Below are 23,396 nucleotides of genomic sequence, written 5' to 3'. Positions count from 1 at the left end.
AACGAGCCTTAATTTGTTTTTTGTTTGATCGGTATGACATCTGTCGAAGATATTTAGTATACATCAAGTCACGGAACAAACAACATCATACGTTTTCATAGTGTAAACAATGTCGAATTTTGTACCAGAAAGTAATGATCTGTGGAACGCATTAATTTTTTGTTTTAATTTGAAGAAAAGTGCTACAGCGTTGCATTGAATGCTTGTCGAGGCATACGGTGACCGTGCTCTATCAGAAGCGACGTGCAAAAGACGGTTTCAACGCATCAGAAATAATGATTTTGATGTAAAAAATGAAGAATGTGGAAGACCACCAAAAAAGTTCAAAGATGCCGAATTGCAAGCAATATTGGATTAAGATGATACTTTGAGTCAGAAGCAAATGGCAGCAATGCTAAATGTTGTACAACAAACAATTTCTGACCGTTTGAATGCTATGGGAAAGATCCAAAAGTCTGGAAAATGGGTGCCACACGAATTGAATGAAAGACAGATGGAAAACTGAAAAACCATTTGTCAAATTTTGCTTCAAAGACAAGAAAGAAAATAAATTTTGCATCGAATTGTTACCAACGATGAAAAATGGATTTATTTTAACAATCCTAAATGGGAAATATCGTGGGTTAATCCGGGACAACCGTCAACATCGATTGCAAAACCAGATCGATTCGGCATGAAGACAGTGCTCTGTGTTTGGTGGGATCAGAAAGGTGTGGTGTATCTTGAGCTTCTAAAACCCAGTGAAACTGAATACTAATTGCTACAAACGACAAATGATCAATCTGAACTGTGCATTGATCGAAAAAAGACCAGAATGGGCCAGAAGACACGGCAAAGTAATTTTTTTACACGAGAATGCACCTGCACACAAAGCAAAACTGGTTCAGGATACAATCAAAACACTTGGCTGGGAGCTGCTACCCCACCCCCCCATTTGTTTTCATGAATGGGAAACACATCGGCTGAGGAACACTTCAATTCTTACGAAGAAGTCTAAAATTGGGTGTCTGTTGTTTTGCTTCAAAAGACGAACATTTCTATTGACGTGGTGCCCACAAATTGCCAGAAACGTGGTCAAAATGTATAGAAAGCAATGGTCAGTACTTTGAATAAAATGTTTTTACTTTTCAATTCAAAATTAGTGTTTCATTTTCACAAAAAAACGCTCATTTCATACAGGTACACCCGGTAAATGAACTTAAAATGTGGCTGTGATAACAGTAGTTCGACATTACGAGTAGCTAGAACCCACCTGCACGACGGTGTTGTCCCCGAGGACGGAGAACCTCTTGGCGAGGGAGCTGACGCCGACAAACCTCTCCTCCTCTTCCCCACCGTCGACCTGTCCGTTCCTGTCCACCTGCTGCAACACCGACTTCTTGAGCTCGACGGCACGCACCACGGGCACCACTCGCTCGTCCCCGTTCACCGTCACGCTCGTCGTGCCCTGCCTCACGAAGGGAGCCGCCGTCGTGTGCGAGATGATGCGCATCGTCAGGGCGGCACCGTCCCTCCGTGCGGCCGCGGGGTCCGACCTGTCGGCCGGATAGGGATTAGTCAGTGATTTGACAGCAACCGGTAAAGGCAACGAGTTACGAGGGTAATCCCAAAAGTAAGGTCTCCTATTTTTTTTGTAAGTACATAGACCAGTTTATTTCTATGATGGTTTACATCAGTTTACAGCTTGAACATTTAGCTATTTTTCGACATAATCACCATTTCTGTCAATATATTTTTGTAGCTGCTGTGGCAGTTTTTGTACGCTTATGTCGTACCAGCTCGCCGCCATGCTGTTCAGAAAGTTACGAACCTCTTCTTTCACCTCGTCGTCGGAGCTGAATCGCTGGGACCACAACTAACGCTGACAGGTTCTGTGAGACTCTGAAAAAACTCAAACGGGCAATTCAGAACAGGACAAGAGGAATGTTAAAGGACGTACACATTCTCCATGACAATGCTCGCCCACACATCGCTTGGCAAACCGTTGCTCTCCTGAAACACTTTCAGTGGAACATAATCACCCACCCACACTATAGTCCTGACTTGGCACCCAGTGACTACTGCCTGTTCCCTAGGTTAAAAACATTTGGCCGGAAAGCTATTCAGCTCCGACAACGAGGTGAAAGAAGAGGTTCGTAACTTTCCGAACAGCATGGCGTCAAGCTGGTATGATATGGGCATACAAAAACTGCCACAGCATCTACAAAAATGCATTGACAGAAAGTGAGAGTGTGTCAAAAATAGCTAAATGTTCAAGCCGTAAATTGATTTTAACCATTGTAGAAATAAATAGGTCAATGTACTTATAAAAAAAAATAGGAGGCCTTACTTTTGGGATTACCCACGTATTTACAGTCGGATTATCTGGTTCTGTTGTATGGAACACATGCCCAATAATTTCTTACAGTAGCTATGAGTAAACACAGGGAGTCAAAAGTTACCTACAACTTGCACTGAAACCACAACACTGCAGTCGTAGGGGTTTTAAAAGGGACACAGCAGTTCAGATGAGATTGAGATAGGATTGCAGCCTATCCCCCAACATTATTCCATCTCTGCACTGAGCATGCAGTAAAGGAAAAAATGGAGAAAGCGATTTTAAGTTCATGGGGAAAAAATCAGTGAGGTCTGCTCATAGTAATACATGCAGTTAACGTGGAAGATATTTACTTTCACCCTGGGCATACTGTATTTTTGCCTGGGGAAAAAGTGTATTTGTGTGTGTTCTGTAATACTCAAATGTCCAGTATACTTGATGTTGCATCAAAGATATTTCCAAAACACATTGCTTTTTTTGCTGGATTTTGTTTCGTAAAGTGCCAGGAAGTTCTTTGCCAGTGTATAAAACCTTTACTACTTATAGGACTGATAAATTTTACGGCTCCTATGAAGATTGTATTGTCAGTTAACGTAGAAGATATTTACTTTCACCCTGGGCATACTGTATTTTTGCCTGGGGAAAAAGTGTGTGTGTGTGTGTGTGTGTGTGTGTGTGTGTGTGTGTGCGCGCGTGCTGTAGAATTTATCAGTTCTTTAAATAGTAAAGGTTTTATACACTGGCAAATAACTTCCTGGCACTTTACGAAACAAAATCCAGCAAAAAAAGCAATGTGTTTTGGAAATATCTTTGATGCAACATGAAGTATACTGCACATTTGAGTATTACAGAACACAAATTTCACCAAACAAAGCACAGCAGCTTTTGCAGCACTGAAATAGAGACTGCATTGTGTGATGTGCTGTTTGTCAGCCAATCACAGCTCACATCAGATGATCTCACAGTCAATCACAGCAGATATTCACAGCATGTGACATGTAATGCAGTCATTGTTTAAGAAGTGGGAACAGACAAATATGAAAAGTTAATGCTTTAAATTAATATAGATACAGCATAGCTTTGATAAAAAAACTAAGCTTTCGCATATAATATTGCTCGTCAAAAATTTTTTGACATTCCTCCCTCCCCCTCCCCCCTGAATTTTTGTCACTAAGAATGGATGTATTTCATTGAAAAGGTGGACCAGCACACTACTAAGTGAGTGGTTCTAATATTTCAGTGTATCAAAAAATTTTATTTGGCAAAGAGACTGCACGGCATACGCACATAAAATACAACACATCCAAAAGATTCTCCAGTCAGTCACTTCGGTAAAGAATTCTATGATGAATAGTATAACACTCAGATTTCCATAGACGACAAACACACAAGTGCAGCGAGAATTAGAATACGACAAATCTTCAGGATTAGATCCAGTAACTCTTATTACCGTCAAAGTTGCCTCCATGTGATTCCGTATCAATTTGACCGGGAACAATGCGTTTTCTCATCCGCAATCTCACGTTCTGTTGAAACTTAAGTAACCGTGCCAGTTTTGGCTTTTCATCTCTCCCTGTTTCCATTTTACAGCACTTCAAAGTTTAAATGTTTTGGCATTTTTAATTGTGTGATGACACAAAATGACAGTACTTAACATTTTATTTCTGAAGCGTCTGTAAATCAGACGCACTGTGACCCAAGTGAACATTTTGGGAACTTCAGACACTTCGTGCAAGTGTAAGTTTCCATAACTTTAAGCCACTAGATTGTTTAGTGAACTCGGAAGCAAAGAGTGCCAGTAACAATGTGGAGCCCACTTCAAAATAATATTCATTGGCTTCTCGTGTGGGCGAAGACAATTTGATACCATCTAGATACGTAGCTTGTAAGCATTTCATTCTGTGGTACTGGCGTAATCAGTCACTTACATACAACAGCAGATGATGATACCGCGTGATTTGTGCAATCTTCAGGACTTTGCTGTAATTCCACTGCCGCAAGTGATAGGATACTTGTTCAATAGCAATTTGCAATGCACTTGCTGTTGCTGTTGCTAAACCTTCTAAAGCATCAGCTTTTAGGGGAGTCATGAGTGCTTTACAGAAAATATGTTACTGTTAGAAATTATGTGTAAGCAGAGATGTTTAACAAAATTAATTACGAAGGTTGCCCAGAAAGTAACTCACTGCATTTTTTTCTTCTTCAACAGTTCCTTATTGAACATAATGAGAATTATACACACACACACACACACACACACACACACACACACACACGAAGGAATCGTGTTTTATCTACACACCCTATTTTTCCATCTAATCTCCATTCCATTCTCTGGCCTTCCTCCAGTGGGAAACAAGGGTGTGTATGCCCTGTCGGTACAAATCCTTGTCCTGATAGCGGAGCCAGTGCTTCACTGTGTGAATCACCTCCTCATGGTCCTCAAAATGTCTTCCACAAATGGCATCCACGAATGGCATCCTTTAATGGCCCAAACAAGTGGAAGACCGAGGGGACTACGTCAGGTGTGACAGCCGTGGACAGGTCTTTCCGCCACTGCAAACTGTGGAGTTCCACCGAACTGGCTTACGATGACCTCACCCTCTGTGCCCAGCGACTAACTGTACTTCTGTCAAAAGCAGGTGCTCCATAGACTTTGCACAAACATTTGTGAATATTCCCCACAGTTTCTTCCTCTGCAGTGAGAAATTCAATGACGGTATGTTGCTCGTAACGTACATCACGTACAGATGCCATTTTGAAACTGTCCTGCAGCTACGCTCTCTGTCGCAAGTGACGGAAACTTGGCCCGGTCATTCAGCAGACTTCATGTAATACATATGTAACACTTCACATTCGTAGCATTGTTGTTGGCTCAGAAAAAAAAAATGCAGTGCATTATTTTCCGAGCAACCCTCGTATTTTGACATTTTTTGCATACATTTGGTCGATTTTGTTTATTTTATGAGTTTAAGCACCTTCAGTTTTGCCAAAATTATATTCTTGAGGTACTTTGAAAATTTCAGTAGTTTACTTTACGTTCTAAAGGCAAAATTAAAAACTACTATGTGTTACAAAAACAAGAAGAAACAAAGGAGCAAAAACCTTTTTAATTTCATTTTCTGAAGTAACTGTGCCCTTCCCCTTTATATTTGATGTAACGAAGCACCATTTCTTTTTTTACAAAACAAAATACGAAAATTTAAGTATGCATTTCTTCACGTCTTGATTGTTTTTCTAGCATGTATTGGGGGATTTTCTTCCAGTCCATTTACCACAGAGTACAGAACCACCATATTTCACACAGTTTATTTATCATATAAATGGTAGTTTACTTTTAAAACATTAGCAAATGTCTTTTAAATCACCACAATGTTAAAAATTGCAGGACCTCCTAAGTGGAAGTGCAGTAAAATGGTGAGAGAGAGGTTAAAAGCTGAAATTTGGTACAGTTAATTTTTCTTGTAAGAACTACTGGTTTCTTTGGTAATCTGATACAGTGAATCACACTCCTCAGTCATCAGTGCTTTCTTGAATTTTCGAGGCAGTGAGCAGCTTTTCCCGATGGTGGCGTGCATGTATGTGAGTCGGAAGTTGTCACGTGAGATTTTTATTAGGCAGTCGCACGCAACTGCATCACGTGTAAACTGTCTGAAAAACACGCTAAAGAGTCTATTGCAAATTTCGAGGTATTCGTCAGTCAGTAGGGTAAAAGTAACGTACGATTCAATTTATTTGCTGAAATATGCACGGGCTTAGTTGTGAAACTAGAGGAAAGAAACAGCGTCGTGGTTGTCGTTAAGAAAATTCAGTTAGGGGGACATATTGAAATTTGAACAAATATTATACAGCTTCTGTGAACATTGAGAAACTGGTAAATTAATGTAGAAATGAGTACGAAATGAGACTAACAGTTAATACCGGAGGGGATAAACCTAAGCGTTGTTATGGAATGTGTAACATGTCAGATATTAAAACAGAGAAATGTAGCAGAGAGTAATGTAGGAATAGACAGTTTGCCACTCACCGTAAAGATGAGACGTCAAGTTGCAGACAGGCACAAACAGCATACATTCACAGAAGCAAGCACACATCGAGCACACACTACTGCCAACTCCAGCAGAGCAGCTCGGACCAGAATGCAACTGTCGTGTGAAATGGAAGCAAAAATCTGGAGGGGTGGTGAAGGGGAAGAAATAGCAGAGTCCAGGTGGGGCACAGAGTTGGGGGAGGGTGGAGGAATGCTTTCAGAGTGCGCAGGGATTAGACTGCCAACAGGCACGGTGTCAGGCGGCTGTGAGGCAGAGAGTTGGGGAAAAAGGGGGCGAGAAAGGAGAAAAATGGGGAAAGATGGACAGGTGCACTGGCAGAGACTGGACCACAAAGAGAGTGGCAGGTGAGGGTGGGGAAGAGGTGATAGGACAGAGGGAGTGGAAACTATTGGGTGGAAATTATTGGGACAGTATGTTATCCTCTGCCCCCTCTTTCCCTGCTCCTTCTTTCCTTGCTCTGTTTTCCCCAACACCCTGCCCGACAACCTCCTGACATTGCACCTGTTTGTTTCTCTTTCCTGTTCTGGCAAAGATTGTGGCAAAAACTTGTGTGTAAGTGTCTTTCAATTGTGCCTGTCTGCAGCTTAACATGTCATCTTTACGGTAAGTATCTTTTCCTACCTTGTTGACATTCCAACCTGGAGTTTACATTGCTTAAAATGAGTAATATTGGTTTGTACTGTTATTAGTAGCTTTTAATACAGGTTTTCATCCACACTCACAAACAGGTGTTTTCTCAACACGTCCGTCACCCGGCGCGATTCGGTCGAGTTTCACGCGGGGCCCACATCAGAGTGTCGAGACTGCCGAGACGTACACGCAGCAATACACGGGAATAGCAATGATGCAACTCTAGCAGATTCGTGTGTTGCCGGTGGTCTAATGCTACGGAGCCTTCAATTCATTCCAAAGAATGAAGTGTTTAGTTCAAAAATGGGGAAAGCGAGAAGTACTTCGGTTTGGAGGACTGCCTCTCATCTCCCTGCAGTTATCCCAGATATGTCACCAAGTCGAGAAGTGCTGCGTCACACGACAATACTCACCACGTGAGTGGTACCGCAACGTCTTTCCAATTCCTGACTGAGGAACTTTAGTATTTGAAAATTATAAGAGGGCAACACGGTCAAGTTTACTTAGTAACGAAATGTTCTCACCGTAAAGCTCCCGTACTCGAGTCTGATAGCCACAAAATTAATTGCGTAAGTATGTGGAGGAGCTTTACAACTCCATAGGAAGAACAAATATGCCAACTTTCTATATTAAAAAACTAAAAACCCACCTCGATTGCAAAAAAAGCACCTAGTGTTAAGTGTTAACCCAGGTTTCGGCATAGATAACTAAACCTTCTTCAGAACAACAATAAAACCCACAAGTGCTTAAGAACACCTTTGTCAATGGTTAAAAGAACACCATAACTATACATTTATAAACGAAAAAGAAAAGGAAAACACTAACAGTACATAGTACAAAGTCAAAACCACAACTTTACTTAATGATGTACGCTTCACCTCACACAGGCCTATGTTCGATGGGCAGCGACCCGCCATAAACTGCAGCTACAAATGGTCAAAACACTTAACACTAGGTGCTTTTTTCACAATCTAGGCGAGTTTTTAGTATTTTAATATATTAACCAACGATTGCTGACGCACTGCGATGTTGAAGGTTCTTATGCCAAGTTTCACCTAAATCCGAGACGGCCCAGAAGACTCGATACGGAATGAATATCACATTCAGAGGACAAAGGCACGATACAAACATCCGAGACGGCAACACGCACGAGACAGATTACGCGTCCCAGTCTAGAGGTATTCGCCTACCCTCTGTACGAAATGACACCCTCACCTCTGCACACCAGAGGGAGCGGGCTGCGCCTTCAGCTGCACGGCGCGTATCCTGGGCTCCGCAGTCGATATCCTGATCACCGTGGGCTCCACCTTGGCAGCAGCTGGCGGCGCAAGTGCAGGTGCAGGTGCAAGTGCAGGTGCCGGCTCGCCACTCCTGACGTGCACGTTCTGTCCGGAAGGCACTGCCGTCACCAGTTCCGGCTTTTTCTCCGGTACCGCGCCGTCGAGTGTGGGAGCTTTGGCGATGTCGGCAGTAGCATCTGCACTGGCAGTCTGAGGTTCTTGTGAGGTTTGTTGTGCCTGCAACAATCCACTACGATGCAGTAACTGGCACGCACACACACACACACACACACACACACACACACACACACACACACACACACAAATAAAATATTTGTGAAAGCTTCTTGAACTGAAGCAGTCAAATTTGCAACAATAAATTTTTTACACATCACACTACAGAACAAAACTGAATGTGTACGGGAATCAAAGTGTCCTCACTAACACCCGATTCTACAAAGAATATGCTCCGTATAGCAAAGAAAATTATTACCAACAACTACCCCGAGTTTACGTATAAGCCAAACTTGTTGCTACATCACTTCTCTTGTCGGCATAAACGTGGTGAGACTGTGGGAAAACTTTTGCACAGATTGGATAGAAAGGGGAAGAGCCAGTGACAAGCCGACAGAGTGAGTACACCCCAGTAATGATACGAGCAAATGAAAACAATCAGTTCAGTCGGTTACAGCTTCACATGACGGCTGGATTATTCATTCATTCTTTTGACTGAAACCAGTCAGCGTGAGGTACTCAATGAAAACATTCAATTCATTTGTTTTTAGTTTCACATATCCATAGGATTATTATCCATTCATTTCTTTCAAGTGAACTCGCTCTGGGTACAACTGAATGAAAACAGTCGAAGGAGTCTAGCCCATTCTGTTCCGAGCAGAAATATTTGACTGTTTTGCCACTGTTAAATTACTTCTGTCGAGCCATTTAGTAATTTGCTTTATATTGAGCCCTAATAAGTAGCTTTTAATACAGGTTTTCATCCACACTCACAAACAGGTGTTTTCTCAACACGTCCGTCACCCGGCGCGATTCGGTCGAGTTTCACGCGGGGCCCACATCAGAGTGTCGAGACTGCCGAGACGTACACGCAGCAATACACGGGAATAGCAATGATGCAACTCTAGCAGATTCGTGTGTTGCCGGTGGTCTAATGCTACAGAGCCTTCAATTCATTCGAAAGAATGAAGTGTTTAGTTCAAAAATGGGGAAAGCGAGAAGTACTTCGGTTTGGAGGACTGCCTCTCATCTCGCTGCAGTTATCCCAGATATGTCACCAAGTCGAGAAGTGCTGCGTCACACGACAATACCCACCACGCGAGTGGTACCGCAACGTCTTTCCGAGCGAGTTCTAGTTTCGCGTAATGTACCTCGCTCGAGCAACGCGTCTACGTGGAGAGGTTCCGAGGAGAACGAATGTCGACACACCGCATTTGACACCGCATACGAGCCCGGTTTGGCTAAAGTCTAGATCGGGGCCAGAAGCAGTCACGGCAGTGCTTATCCGGCTCAGAGGTTAGCCGCATCACCTTTGTGCAGCTGATGGGACAATTCTTTGGCATCACCAATGAGAGTTGAGAAGAGAGAGAATATATATCTGGCATCAAAATTAAAACCATTAACTTATCTGCTGTTTTTCAGTGTGTTAGCGAGTTTCATGAGAAATATTTTTTGATTGTGGCAGTGAGTGCTATAAAGTGAGACCGATGTTGGTTCACGTCTCACAGATTAATTGCAGAGACACAAAAGTATAAAATGTTGTAGTGAAATAAATACACAATTGATTTATGTGAGCACACTGCGTAAGTCGATCAACGTTTTTTACTTAAATCCTGCGAGAGAGCAGGTAGATCAATGTTCGTTCATAACAGAGGTGCACATTAGATATATTAATATAACATTGGCCCACCTACCTCCTCCCACGATTTAATTATAAACAGTGCTCCACCTACCCCCTCCCACGATATAATTAGAATACACAGATCCACTTAATGTGCTTCACAGATTGACTGTGTAGCAACACAATGCAGAGAAATACATCACTGCTTTCTCAAATATACCACAGGTTCAGATGATGTCCTCAGTTTGCAGATATGGGCAGAGTTTAAACAGATGTCACTCAAACAAGGAAAAATTAAATTTCTAATCCTCGTTTACAGCAATTTTGCACCATTTCTTCCAAACGTATTACTTCAAAATACGTTATCTGCCTGCAGCTCTCTCACTGGCTGCACAACACAAACAGTTGACACGTCACCTTTCGCTCACATCACACCTCACGGCAAGTGCTGACAACATTTCTGCACAAAACCTAAGTACGGCACTGCCCTATACTAAACTTTTACTCCTCGGTCAGCCCGTGACGGTACCGGATACCTACAGGTACACAATAGTCACCTCCAGTTTGTGCAAGTGGTAATCTGGACACGTGTCAAATTCGGCAGCTCTGTGCTGTGTCACAGGTGTTTCAGAGGCACCTTTCAACTAGGTATCACAAGATCGCACCTCACCCGTGCCACCACGACCGTCACTTCGACTGGCACGTCCTCCATCCTCCGGGACCCTCACCGTACGGATACGTCCGTTCACGGGTTGCCGACAGTCTGGCACACCACACTCACCAACCGCCACAGCTGACGTACTACGGAACGGGGTCAAAGCGGCACACGATGAAGGACCTGTGTGTGCCACCCGAGCTATGTACGATTCGGTGCTCGGCCAGGTCAGAAAAGTCGTCGCTGCCAGAGGTGACAGCTCCGTGCATTAAGGTTTACACCCAGCATACCCCTGCACCGCCAATAAATTTCATCGCTTATTCTTCTTACTGCGCATAAAATATTGTTACTCGTCTCTCTCGCCAGTGTCGCAACTTCGACAGTTGCCCGCGTACCTGTGAAAATACGGTACTCCCGGAATGTGCCGGGTCAGAACGGCAAAGAGATCGGACGACCGCCAGCTGCCGCCTCACCTGAGTGTGGGCGCCGCCCACGCGGTAGTCGCTGTCCACCTTGAGCGAGACGGCACGGTCGCGCGGCCGTTCGCCCCAAGAGGCGAAGCTGATTGCCGGCGGCCGGTACGGCTGCGGCTGCGGCTGCGGCTTCGTGCCGACTTCCGTGACCCGAGCCTCTCCCGCCGTCTTATGCGAGTCCTCGGGCGACCGCTCTGACCGCGGCACTGCTGCCGAGGCATCTGCCGTTGCACCTGATCCTTCACTGCTGCTACTGCTACTGAAATCCAAAATCATTTTCTGTTATTTTTTTAATGCCGTAGCTTTGAAGCTGCAGCTACAAATTATCAAGAAACTACAGTCTTTGTTACATTGCTGTTTTAAAAAAGACATGCAGCCCCAATATACCGGGTGATCAATAAGTCAGTACAAATTTGAAAACTAAATAAATCACGGAATAATGTAGATAGAGAGGTGCAAATTGACACGCGTGCTTGGAATGACATGGGGTTTTATGAGAAAAAAAAAAAAAAAAATTCAAAAATGTCCGACAGATGGCGCTTCATCTGATCAGAATAGCAATAACTAGTATAACAAAGCAAAGATGATGTTCATTACAGGAAATGCTCAATATGTCCACCGTCATTCCTCAACAATAGCAGTAGTCGGGGAATAATGTCGTGAACAGCACTGTAAAGCATGTCCGGAGTTATGGTGAGGCATTGGCGTCGGATGTTGTCTTTCGGCATCCCTAGAGATGTCGGTCAATCACGATACACTTGCGACTTCAGGTAACCCCGAAGCCAATAATCACACGGACTGAGGTCTGGGGAACCTGGGAGGCCAAGCATGACGAAAGTGGCAGCTCAGCACATGATCATTACCAAACGATGCGCGCAAGAGATCTTTCACGCGTCTAACAGTATGGGGTGGAGTGCCATCCTGCATAAACATCGTGCGTTCCAGCAGGTGTTTATCAGCCAGGCTGGGAATAATGCGATTCTGTAACATATCAGCGTACCTCTCACCCGTCATGGTAGCAGCTACTGACGTTTTGCTGTCCAGCGCCATCTGTCGGAAATTTTGTGAACTTTGTATATATCTTTTTTTTTTTTTTAATAAAACCCCATGTCATTCCAAGCATGTGTGTCAATTTTTACCTCTCTATCTACATTATTCCGTGGTTTATTAAGTTTTCAAATTTATACTGACTTTTTGATCACCCAGTACTTATACTAATCTTTATACGCCATATTAATGTACAGTAACAGAGAATTTCTGGCCAATACTTACAGTCACTGAGTTGAAATGTTTAGTAGTGCTGCCAACACACACACACACACACACACACACACACACACACACACACAGAAGTATTCGACACAATCACAGCTTTCAGAACTAATAGCTCCCTCCTCAAGGAGGAAACACAGGAATAACTTTGGGACAGTTAAAAATTAAGGGCAGGTTGCTCACACCTCACGTATCACATGGACAAGTGTGGACTACGAATTGATCTTCCCAATAATTCAAATAGTAAGTAAATTAGAATGATACATTTTATCAGCTGACAGAAACAAAGATTTTTTAAATATATAAATTAGGGCAAGACAACAGAAAATTAACTAAGTCCATGAGCAGTATGCTTCATAAAGGACAAATATTCAACTATGGATTGCAACACACTGTAAAAAAAAAAAAAAAAAATTGCGTGTGCGCGTGTGGTAGAGGGGGGAGGGGGGGGGGGAGGTGAGCCACCACACACACAGTAATTATTCCACCCCCCCTCCCCAGCCAGCCCGTCCTCTTCACACACACACACACACACACACACACACACACACACACACACACACACACACAAGATGGTCAATAGTCCTCTCATCATCCGCAAATACAGAGGCAATTCAGGAATATTTCTGAGTATTTTGGTACAAGAGATTCCTGAAGGGATTCATGCAGCTAAATATCTGTACTGCACTGAAAATATCTGCACAGCAGTGCAAATGTCAATGGTACGTGCTGTATGTCTTCTACATCACAGACCTTTTGATTGGGTTCAAGTTCTGTTTCATTACTCTGTGTTTCATGTTGTACATTTTGGTGACTCCATATTACAGCCTCTCACATGCTCCGAAGGTGCAGCAAGATCCGAGTTACGTGTGTTGATACATGATGCGGACCTGAGACTTCACAGATAACAGAAGCATGCAGACATCTAAATCACACATCCTTTCTCCTGGAAACTCCTATTTGCTGTACTTACAATGTCTCGATACATGTCATATTCGAAACTCCACTTACGCATATACCGACAGTCGCTCACACAGTTGCAGATGCCACGATGTACGCTGAGAAAAATGGCAACAGAAGAAGCACAGAAAATATGCTTCTAACAGTGACAACAGTTCTTAAAAACATGCCACAACGTACAATAATTAAGGTAGTATGAAAGTATCCTCAGAAACTGTGTTTCAAAAAACAAGAAGTAAAAACGTAATAATGTGTTACAGTGTTCGCATAACTATACTAATTTCTGCACGTTTTAGATTTAAAGAACCCACTGATGATGGCGATATTTGTCACTGAAACTATTTTGGGAAATAAGTAAGTAAACAATAACAAAGTGTTTTGCATTGAAGTGGACTCACAATACTATGCAAACACAGACCCAATCGTAGAGTTCCAAGAGAAAGTTACTATAACATACTCCCGTCGGTCACGTACCACAGTGGTAGAGCCTTTGCATAATGGGAGGATGATGATGCAGTCATCAGCTTTTAAGGAATGCTTAGTCTGGAGTTCTGGAAAGGATAGATTAGGGCTATGTTGTAAGGACCTGAGGAAGGATTGTGAAGCAATGCTGGATGTGGGGAATTCTTGGAAGCCTTGCGAGGAATGATTTTCAGATAGTGGTGGATACGGTAAAATTGGGATCGTGGTCAGAACTTTGTCTCGGTAATGAAGAAGTTTTCAGTACTTATTTCAACAACCGTACGATGGGGTTGTGGATGGAATTGTCCCATTGTCACCATAAATTGGTGATAGAAAAGCAAGGAGTATCAGTTATTTATTGCATCATTGTCATTATCAAACCCAGAGCGAGAATCAGCACAACAAAAAACCAGTCAAAGTTGCAAATTTCACTTTTTTTTATTGAATCAATGACTAGTTTCGGGCCGGGACCCATTTTCAATACAGATAATCAGTATCCTCCGTAACTGTTTGGGTGCACACTTGTGACACAGTTTTTGCATTTTCAGAAATACCAATTTGACTACTTGTTACAATGATCTGAAAATGGGTACCAGCCAAAAACTAGTCATCAAGTAAATTTTTTTTAAGTGAAACTTGCAATTTTGACCAGTTTTTTTGATGTACTGATTAACAGAAGTAGCTGACCTACAATTATTGCACCACACTGGAAATTCGTATTGAGCAAGAAGTTAAAAATCTCGGTTATTTATTTTTTAAACTGTGCACCACATTGTCTGATCTAATCCTTATTTTCTGTATTTCTTTGCTCCTTCAATGACTTTGTGCTTTGCTACGCTTATATCTACCTTATTATACTGTTATTTATTTGCTATCACTGTGCTAGCAACTCAAAAACTAATTCTTATATACACTGTTATTGCTAGATAGCTTTCATTTACGAGATGGAATGGAAAACTTTATAGGTTGTTATGTACATAGAGGCTGCTGTTGTAACACTGCTGTTTTAACATATCCAATCTAACTCGACATGACGTGAACTGTCAAGTACAATGTTTCACCAGCACAAGTACAGCAGCTCGCTCCATTTCCACAGAAGCAAACCAAATAAATAATACTTGTAAATAATAGATTTCAGCTATCAGTCATCCTATGGAATTTTTATTGGCACATCTAGATTTCAGCTAGAAACTAGCCATTCTCAATGCTAAGAATACAACAGGTACATAGATGATGTCATAAAAAAGTTGCAATTAAAAAAGTTGCAATTAAAAAAGTTGCAATTAAAAAAGTTGCAATTAAAAAAGTTGCAATTAAAAAAGTTGCAATTAAAAAAGTTGCAATTAAAAAAGTTGCAATTAAAAAAGTTGCAATTAAAAAAGTTGCAATTAAAAAAGTTGCAATTAAAAAAGTTGCAATTAAAAAAGTTGCAATTAAAAAAGTTGCAATTAAAAAAGTTGCAATTAAAAAAGTTGCAATTAAAAAAGTTGCAATTAAAAAAGTTGCAATTAAAAAAGTTGCAATTAAAAAAGTTGCAATTAAAAAAGTTGCAATTAAAAAAGTTGCAATTAAAAAAGTTGCAATTAAAAAAGTTGCAATTAAAAAAGTTGCAATTAAAAAAGTTGCAATTAAAAAAGTTGCAATTAAAAAAGTTGCAATTAAAAAAGTTGCAATTAAAAAAGTTGCAATTAAAAAAGTTGCAATTAAAAAAGTTGCAATTAAAAAAGTTGCAATTAAAAAAGTTGCAATTAAAAAAGTTGCAATTAAAAAAGTTGCAATTAAAAAAGTTGCAATTAAAAAAGTTGCAATTAAAAAAGTTGCAATTAAAAAAGTTGCAATTAAAAAAGTTGCAATTAAAAAAGTTGCAATTAAAAAAGTTGCAATTAAAAAAGTTGCAATTAAAAAAGTTGCAATTAAAAAAGTTGCAATTAAAAAAGTTGCAATTAAAAAAGTTGCAATTAAAAAAGTTGCAATTAAAAAAGTTGCAATTAAAAAAGTTGCAATTAAAAAAGTTGCAATTAAAAAAGTTGCAATTAAAAAAGTTGCAATTAAAAAAGTTGCAATTAAAAAAGTTGCAATTAAAAAAGTTGCAATTAAAAAAGTTGCAATTAAAAAAGTTGCAATTAAAAAAGTTGCAATTAAAAAAGTTGCAATTAAAAAAGTTGCAATTAAAAAAGTTGCAATTAAAAAAGTTGCAATTAATGTCTTATCTCATGTGGTTTACCACTGTCATTTTTTATCAATGCATGTAATGCCTGGCATTACATGCATTGATCAAAAATGATAGTGGTATGACTGTAATGGATCGTGCAGCCACATTTTGATCCCCGAGTCAACAGATGGGGACGTTTGTAAGACAATACACACCTGCACAAACAGTTCGGCAATGTTTGCCTGGCATTAAATGCATTGATCAAAAATGATAGTGGTATGTAATATATAAACCATATGAGATAAGCCATTAATTGCAACCTTTTCATGACATCATGTAACTATGTACCTGTTGTATTCTTAGCATTGAGAATGGCTGGTTTCTAGCTGAAATCTAGATCTGCCAATAAAAATTCCAAAGGACGACCAATAGCTGAAATCTATTATTTACAAGTTAAAATAACAGTCACTGCGTGCGACAGCCTCTGAATGGAGGGTAACCCGATAAACAAAATAATAATTATACGACTACTCTAAAACAAGCCACTAGTCACTTAACCAAAAACTTTTGGTGGCGTAGTTCGGGTCTGTCCCGTATACATTTAGCGACGCAAGATTTAGTCTGGGAGAAGCGACGTACGAATCGGCTCTTATCGGAATGTAGATTTCGTAGTCCCACGAACAGGGCTCTCTGCAAATCTCGTCTCTCTCGTAATGTGTCGTGACGCAGTACACTCTTTCCTCACACTCTCGAGCTGAGTAAACGAACTTGTTACGAGGAGGAGTCCGATTATCGCTCTAATCTGCCTGCAGCGAGCAACTGGCAGGCTGTGGTGTACGCTGCTCACCTGGACGGCTCCCACACTGGTGTCGTCTTCAGCTGGGGTAGTATGCTGCGCAGCACCTGCAACAACAAACGTGAACTGTGAGGATTGCCAGGAAAAAACACTAGAGCTCTTCTGTCTAATGTGAAGCAGTCAGGAAAGTCTTCACACAAACCTACCCCTCCCTCTCTCTGCCACCTTTTATTGACACTTAAAAGACAGAAGTAAATTTTTCAAACTTAATAAATATTCCTCTACTTCCCATACTGATAAATAACATGAAACTGCAGCCTACACCGAATAGGAATCGTTTGGGCTTCCAGAAGCGAGTGAACTTCAGTACGGCAACTCCGAGTAAGAGCATTCTGTCCGAACCGAGTAAAGCCGAATGTTGCCGACCAGTGAGTAGGAAGTTCTCCGAATTATCACGAGAATGGTCGTACTGACATCATTAACTGAGGATTCTTCCACCACAAATCCTACAAAGGAGGAGACACACGGCACTCACAAATAGCGCACAACAGTGACAGGATCGCATCTGAATTGTCCGATAAAGAGGAACAATTCCTAAACCATCTATCTACACCTAACCTGTAATTGAAAAGATCTTTCCAGAACACTGGGGATTTTAACTGCTCCGTGTGAACACATTTACCAGTCAGTTGTACATATCAAAAATAATAATAGTAATTACTGCACAAACAGCTCTGTCCATGACAGAGCTAGTAGACTAAACTTGCACTTACGAAGAAAAAATGAACATAAAACTCAAAACAGGATTTTCTACGAAGAAGTAAAGTGTAAAATGAATTACCAAAAGAGATTAAAGAAATTGCAAAAACACACTTATTTCAAAAGGCAGCTAAAAAGTACCTGTTATGCAATACATTTTGCACACTGAAGGATTACTAAGATAAAACATAGTAGGGGTTTGGTTAAAAAAAGTTACACAAATAAATAATAATAATAATAATAATAACAATTATAAAACATCCAACATTCCACATAACACCTTCACGCTAAGTATTGTATACAAGGAGTAAATCTAATGATTGTGCCTAACTAGAAGTCTGTAACTGTACGTGTATTCGAATTAGCTTATTTTAAATTGGTCTAACTTTTAAATCCTTTGACATGTCCTATATTCTTGTAAAAAGATATCTATGGATGAAGAAAGCTGCTGCTACTCTGCAAACCACTGTGCACGGCAGAGGGTATGTCCCACTGTACCAGTTATTGGGGTTTCTTCCCATTACATTCACATATGGAGCACAGGAAGAATGACTGTCTAAACGTCCCTGTGCACGTTGAATTATTCTGATCTTATTTTCACGGTTCCTATCTGAGTGATATGTAGGAGATTATAGTATATTCCTAATGTCACCATTTAAAGCCGGCCACTCACAACATCCAGTCCATATTCTAGCTCTACCCATACTTGGAGCAAATTGAATCGCGCGCCAAAAACACAATAACCAATCAGAGACTGTGCTCGACATCTATTGAGCCTCCCAGAGTGCCCCAGAGAGCTAAAACACTAAGAAGAATCGCTTCTCGGCTTTTGGCAAGATCAATGTGTAGTATCTGTGGCCCTTAAAAGGGCCGTTTATTGAGAACTGCTTTCAATGATTATATAAAGTACAATCACCCACAATGCGACAATCTTCCAAAGAAGAAGGACCACTAGCCTTCACCCATAAGTGAATACTACAATCGGAATTTATCTTACAACGTGCGGAAAAAGGTAGGAACCCTCACTAGCTATAATAATCTCAGAAACAGGTATAGTATGGTAAGCTAAGATTTCCCGACTTTCAAAGGATTCCAAACCGGCTCTACCTGCATTGTTACAAGCAACGAAAGCAACAGTTAGCCATCCATTACCCATTAAAGAAAAAGTTAACCTCGCACCACAAAATAAAGTAGGTCCATGAATGAGAACAAATTGAGTAGTTTTAGAAACGCCTCTCGTTTCGTTCTTTTTACCCTTACCAGAAGATGTCGAAGCACCAAGAGTGCCGTCCACATTGACAAGTGATTTGTAAACCAACATTCGCCAGCGACGACGAAAATAGCATTTACGCATCATGGCCGGCGAATGTTAGTTTACAAATCACTTGTCAATGTGGACGGCCCTCTTGGTGCTTCGACATCTTCTGGTAAGGGTAAAAAGAACGAAACGAGAGGAGTTTCTAAAACTACTCAATTTGTTCTTATTCGTGGACCTACTTTATTTTGTGGTGCGAGGTTAAATTTTTCTTTAATGAAAGTTTCTTCTTCCTCCAGTTTGGGTAACGGATGGCTAACTGTTGCTTTCGTTGCTTGTAACAATGCAGGTAGAGCCGGTTTGGAATCCTTTGAAAGTCGGGATTTTGGATTTTGTGAGAAATTCCAAAGTTGGCCGTGCGGTCTAACGGACGGCTTTCCAGGTGGGAAGGAGCGCCGGTCCCCGGCACGAATCCGCTCGGTGGATTTGTGTCGAGGTCTGGTGAGCCAGCCAGTCTGTGGATGGTCTTTAGGCGGTTTTCCATCTTCCTCGGCAAATGCAGACTGGTTCCCCTTATTCCGCCTCAGTTACACTATGTCGGCAATTGCTGCGCAAACAAGTTCTCCACGTACGCGTACACCACCATTACTCTACCAAGCAAACATAGGGGTTACAATAGTCTGGTGTGAGACGTTCCCTGGAGGTCCACCGGGGGCCGAACTGCACAATAACCCTGGGTCCACTGTGGGGCGGCGGAGGGGTGAAGTGGATTGCAGTAGTCGTCGTGGGGTTGTGGACCACTGCGGCTGCATCAGGGACTGGGCCTCTCCGTCGTTTCTAGGTCCCCAGTTAACATAACATAACAAAACTCCAAAGGTACAAAAACTCTGAGTGATAGTGTCACATAAGCCAAACATTGTGTATACCTTAACTAGTTTGGATGCTATAATACATTTAAGTTGTATTTGTACCTTCTGGGACACACTGTATACAGGGAGATTCACAAAAATATACAAATATTTTAATATGTTATTCTACAAGTAAAACTAAAGAAAAGAGTTCATATAAACACAGCTCCGCAAATGTTTAGTTACGGAGTTACGGCTGATAAAAGATTTTGCCTTAAATTTAACAACTTCACTAATATGAAGCCATTGCAAAACTGTACGAGGTTAAAGTAAAGCACGACTTCCATTTATTCTGTTGTTATTGACCTGGTGAATCTAACAAAACATGTCCCAGACGTGTATCTGCAGTAGTTTTCCAGAACATCCAGAGAAGCAAATTTGAAAGGCATCCCTATTTTATAAATAATCTACAAACTACAACAGTTACTATATAGTTTCACTTAAACACACTAATGTTATTATGTTCTTTCACTGAACAATACAGAAAAATAACTCGTTTCAAGATTAGGAAACAACTGAAACAACTCACTAAGGGTTGTCAACAATGACAAACGTTTCTACATTCTTAATGAAAAGTAAACAAATTTACTTGTATAATAATAATCTTTGCTTCTCTGGATGTTCTGGAAAACTACTACACATACAGGTCTGGGACACGTTTTATTAGATTCACCAGACCAACAACAACAAAATAAGAGGAAATTTTGCTTTACTTTAACCTCGTTCAGTTTCGCAATGGCTTCATATTAGCGAAGTTGCTAAATTTCAGGAAAAATCTTTTATTTGTTGTAACTCCATAACTAAACATTTGCAGACCTATGTTTATACGAACTTTTTTCTTTATTTTTGCTTGAAGAACGACATATTAAAATATTTGCATATCTTCATGAATCACCCTGTATATTGTTATCATGAGAGGAAGAGAGAGGGGGGGGGGGGGGTGTCAATAAAAATTACAACTGAAAATTGGTTCGCAAGTACTGGAAGGTTGAGAAACGCAAGCCTAAATCGTAGCTAAAGCAGGTGACAGACTTTGGTTCATTGGTAGATTACCTGGGAAATGCAAACAGTCCACAAACAAGACTGCTTACAAATCACTCGTGCGGTCCATCCTAGAATGTGGCTCACGAGTGTTTCACCCGTACCAAATACGACTAACAGAGGGTATTGAATGTATAGAAAGAAGGGTGGCACAAATGGTCCCAGGTCTGTTTGACACACACAAGGCAGTGACTGAGGTACTGAGGAAACTCAACACGCAGACACAAATTCTACTGATGAAGCCTGCTTATAAAGTTGCAAAAACCAGTTTTAATTGACGAACCTAAGAATATAATAGAGCCCTTGTGTGCAACTACCACAGGATTTGTGAGAACAAGCTTAGGCCAATTACAGCATTCACAATGGACATTTAAACTGCTTTTCTCCCTTAAGTCAATATGTGAATGGAATTAGAAGAAGCTCTAATTACTGGTAGCACGGTAAGTACCCACTGCCACGCTCTCCACAGTGGTTTGCAGACTATCAATGTAGATGTATGTGTGCACGGGGGGGAGGAGGGTGGGTGTGCGCCTGTGTTGTTTTGGTAACTACACACTGAGAGGCTTGGAGTGAGTGAATGCTGCCACTGAAACACATGCGGTCCCCCCCTCAGTGACTAACAAGGGGATTTGTTGCTTTAATGTTACCATCTGGATGGACAGATCTCAGCTGAGTACCACACGCTCTCTTTCGAGGTGGCCCGGTGGAGAGGTTTGCAGTAAGTCCAGAATGCGGTCACACAGTCTGGTAATATGGATTTGTTCCACTCCAACCGTCCTCTTTGAGCCACCAAATGCAAATTGTTACACAACCGAGAATTTAAAAAAAGATACAGACTAAACGAGGAACAAATATTTTTCGCACCTGCACCGATTGCAGCTGAGACGAGCCACTGTCCTCCTCATTGGTAGACTCCGCAGCACCTGCAAATGGAAGACACAGAACGTTCACAAATGAAGTTAGCAGCAGAAATTTCATTCCTGAAAGGAAAGAAGGCTAACAGGTACAAGAGATATTGTTCTAGAGTAGGTGTGTCCTACCCACAGCCCGCATGTGGCCCGAAGCAAGTATCAACGCACCCCAAGAAGTCAGTATCTGTCATCACACAACCGGTAAAAATAATAATAATAATAATAATAATAATAATATAATTCCATCAAATTCCATTTGTGTAAAGTTATGATAAATTGAATATTTTCAATCTGAAACTCTCTCCCCCTCCCTCCCCCCTTCCCAAGTGCTTATTGCTAACATTAAGTATATTATGTGCAGCTCAAAAACACTTTTCTTCTTACAATGTGGTCCACGTAAGCTCAGAGGTTGGTCACTCCCATTCTAGACAGTCATCCAGTTCCTATTGCTGTGTCTGCAGTACCAACAGTGTTACAAGTGACGGGTAAAATGTACACAGTCGGAAGAAAGTTTAATGGCAACAGAATCTTAGGCTAGTCCTATGTGACCAGTTCTTCGGTCAGCTGAGGTTAATCGGCTACCAAAATCTGTACGCATCGAACCATTGTAAATTTGGGGAGAAATGCACACTGGCGTGACCAATTTACGAATCGGTTGGCTGTGGAATATGGATGATGGGGAAGGCAGAAGTGAAATGCTTGGAAGCGTTTGACATGCAGCGTTGCAGGATAATGTTGAAGATCAGATGAACTGATTGAGTAAGAAATAAGGGCACCTTATAGACTGACCCTCTTAAATTTCTCCACAGTTTTGATGTGGTCTTTAGTTCGAACACGGTTTGATGGACCTCTCCCCACTATCCTATGCAAGCCTCTTCATCTCCGAATAACTGCAGCCTACATCCAATTGAAACCGATTACTCACTTCTCTCATTCTCCCTCTGCTACTTTTAACCCCCACGCTTCCCTCCAACCGACAATTCCTCAATGTCTCAGAATGTCTCCTACCGACCGACCCCTTCTTTTAATCAAGTTATGTCCCAAATTTCCTTTATCCCCATTTCTACTGCGTACCATCTCATTATTTACATGATCTACCCGTCTAATCTTCGGCATTCTTCTGTGGCACCACATTTCAAAAGCTTCTATTCTCATCCGAACTGCTTATTGCCATTCCACTTCCATACAAGGCTATTCTCCAGACAAATGCCTTCAGGACAGGCTTCCTAAAGCTTCAACTATGGCACCCATACCAGGGGGCAAGGGGGCCATGCCCCCTCCCTTACTCCAGCTCTCAGAAAAAGGGAAAAAATATTATGTAATCAAGTGTTTTTCTTTCAAGAAAATCATTGAAAAGTCATTATTACGTAGGTTTTTAACAGGGTTGGAACTGGAACTTTTTTATGACAACTTATAAATCACCATTTGTATATCAAAATATTAAAAAATCATTCCCCCCCCCCCCTCCAGTCTGTTGCCCCGAACTTCTACACCCGTCTACAAACTATCATATGGGCACTCCTGAATTTCGACTTACATTCCACGTTAACAAATTCCTCTTCATCAGAATGCTTTTTTTTTCCATCCCATGATTTAATCCGATTACTTCCAATTACCC

The 23,396-nt window shown here is 41.2% G+C and overlaps 1 protein-coding gene across 1 annotated transcript in view; it reads right to left on the bottom strand.

Moving 5' to 3' along the window:
• Window positions 1-23,396, bottom strand: part of LOC126213559 (uncharacterized) — a 641,937-nt gene that overhangs the window by 18,868 nt on the left and 599,673 nt on the right. The window contains exons 19-23 of the mRNA XM_049941391.1: window positions 21,732-21,790; window positions 16,956-17,011; window positions 11,263-11,521; window positions 8,215-8,516; window positions 1,253-1,535 (exon numbers count right to left, since the gene is read on the bottom strand). Of these exons, the coding sequence (XP_049797348.1) occupies window positions 1,253-1,535; window positions 8,215-8,516; window positions 11,263-11,521; window positions 16,956-17,011; window positions 21,732-21,790 (959 nt within the window). The remainder of the gene's footprint in view (window positions 1-1,252; window positions 1,536-8,214; window positions 8,517-11,262; window positions 11,522-16,955; window positions 17,012-21,731; window positions 21,791-23,396) is intronic.

This window comes from Schistocerca nitens, chromosome 11 (genome assembly GCF_023898315.1).
Source record: "Schistocerca nitens isolate TAMUIC-IGC-003100 chromosome 11, iqSchNite1.1, whole genome shotgun sequence".
Taxonomy (NCBI): Eukaryota; Metazoa; Arthropoda; class Insecta; order Orthoptera; family Acrididae; genus Schistocerca; species Schistocerca nitens.
Note: the sequence above shows the minus strand (reverse complement) of the source record. Positions and strands in the feature narration are given on the sequence as shown.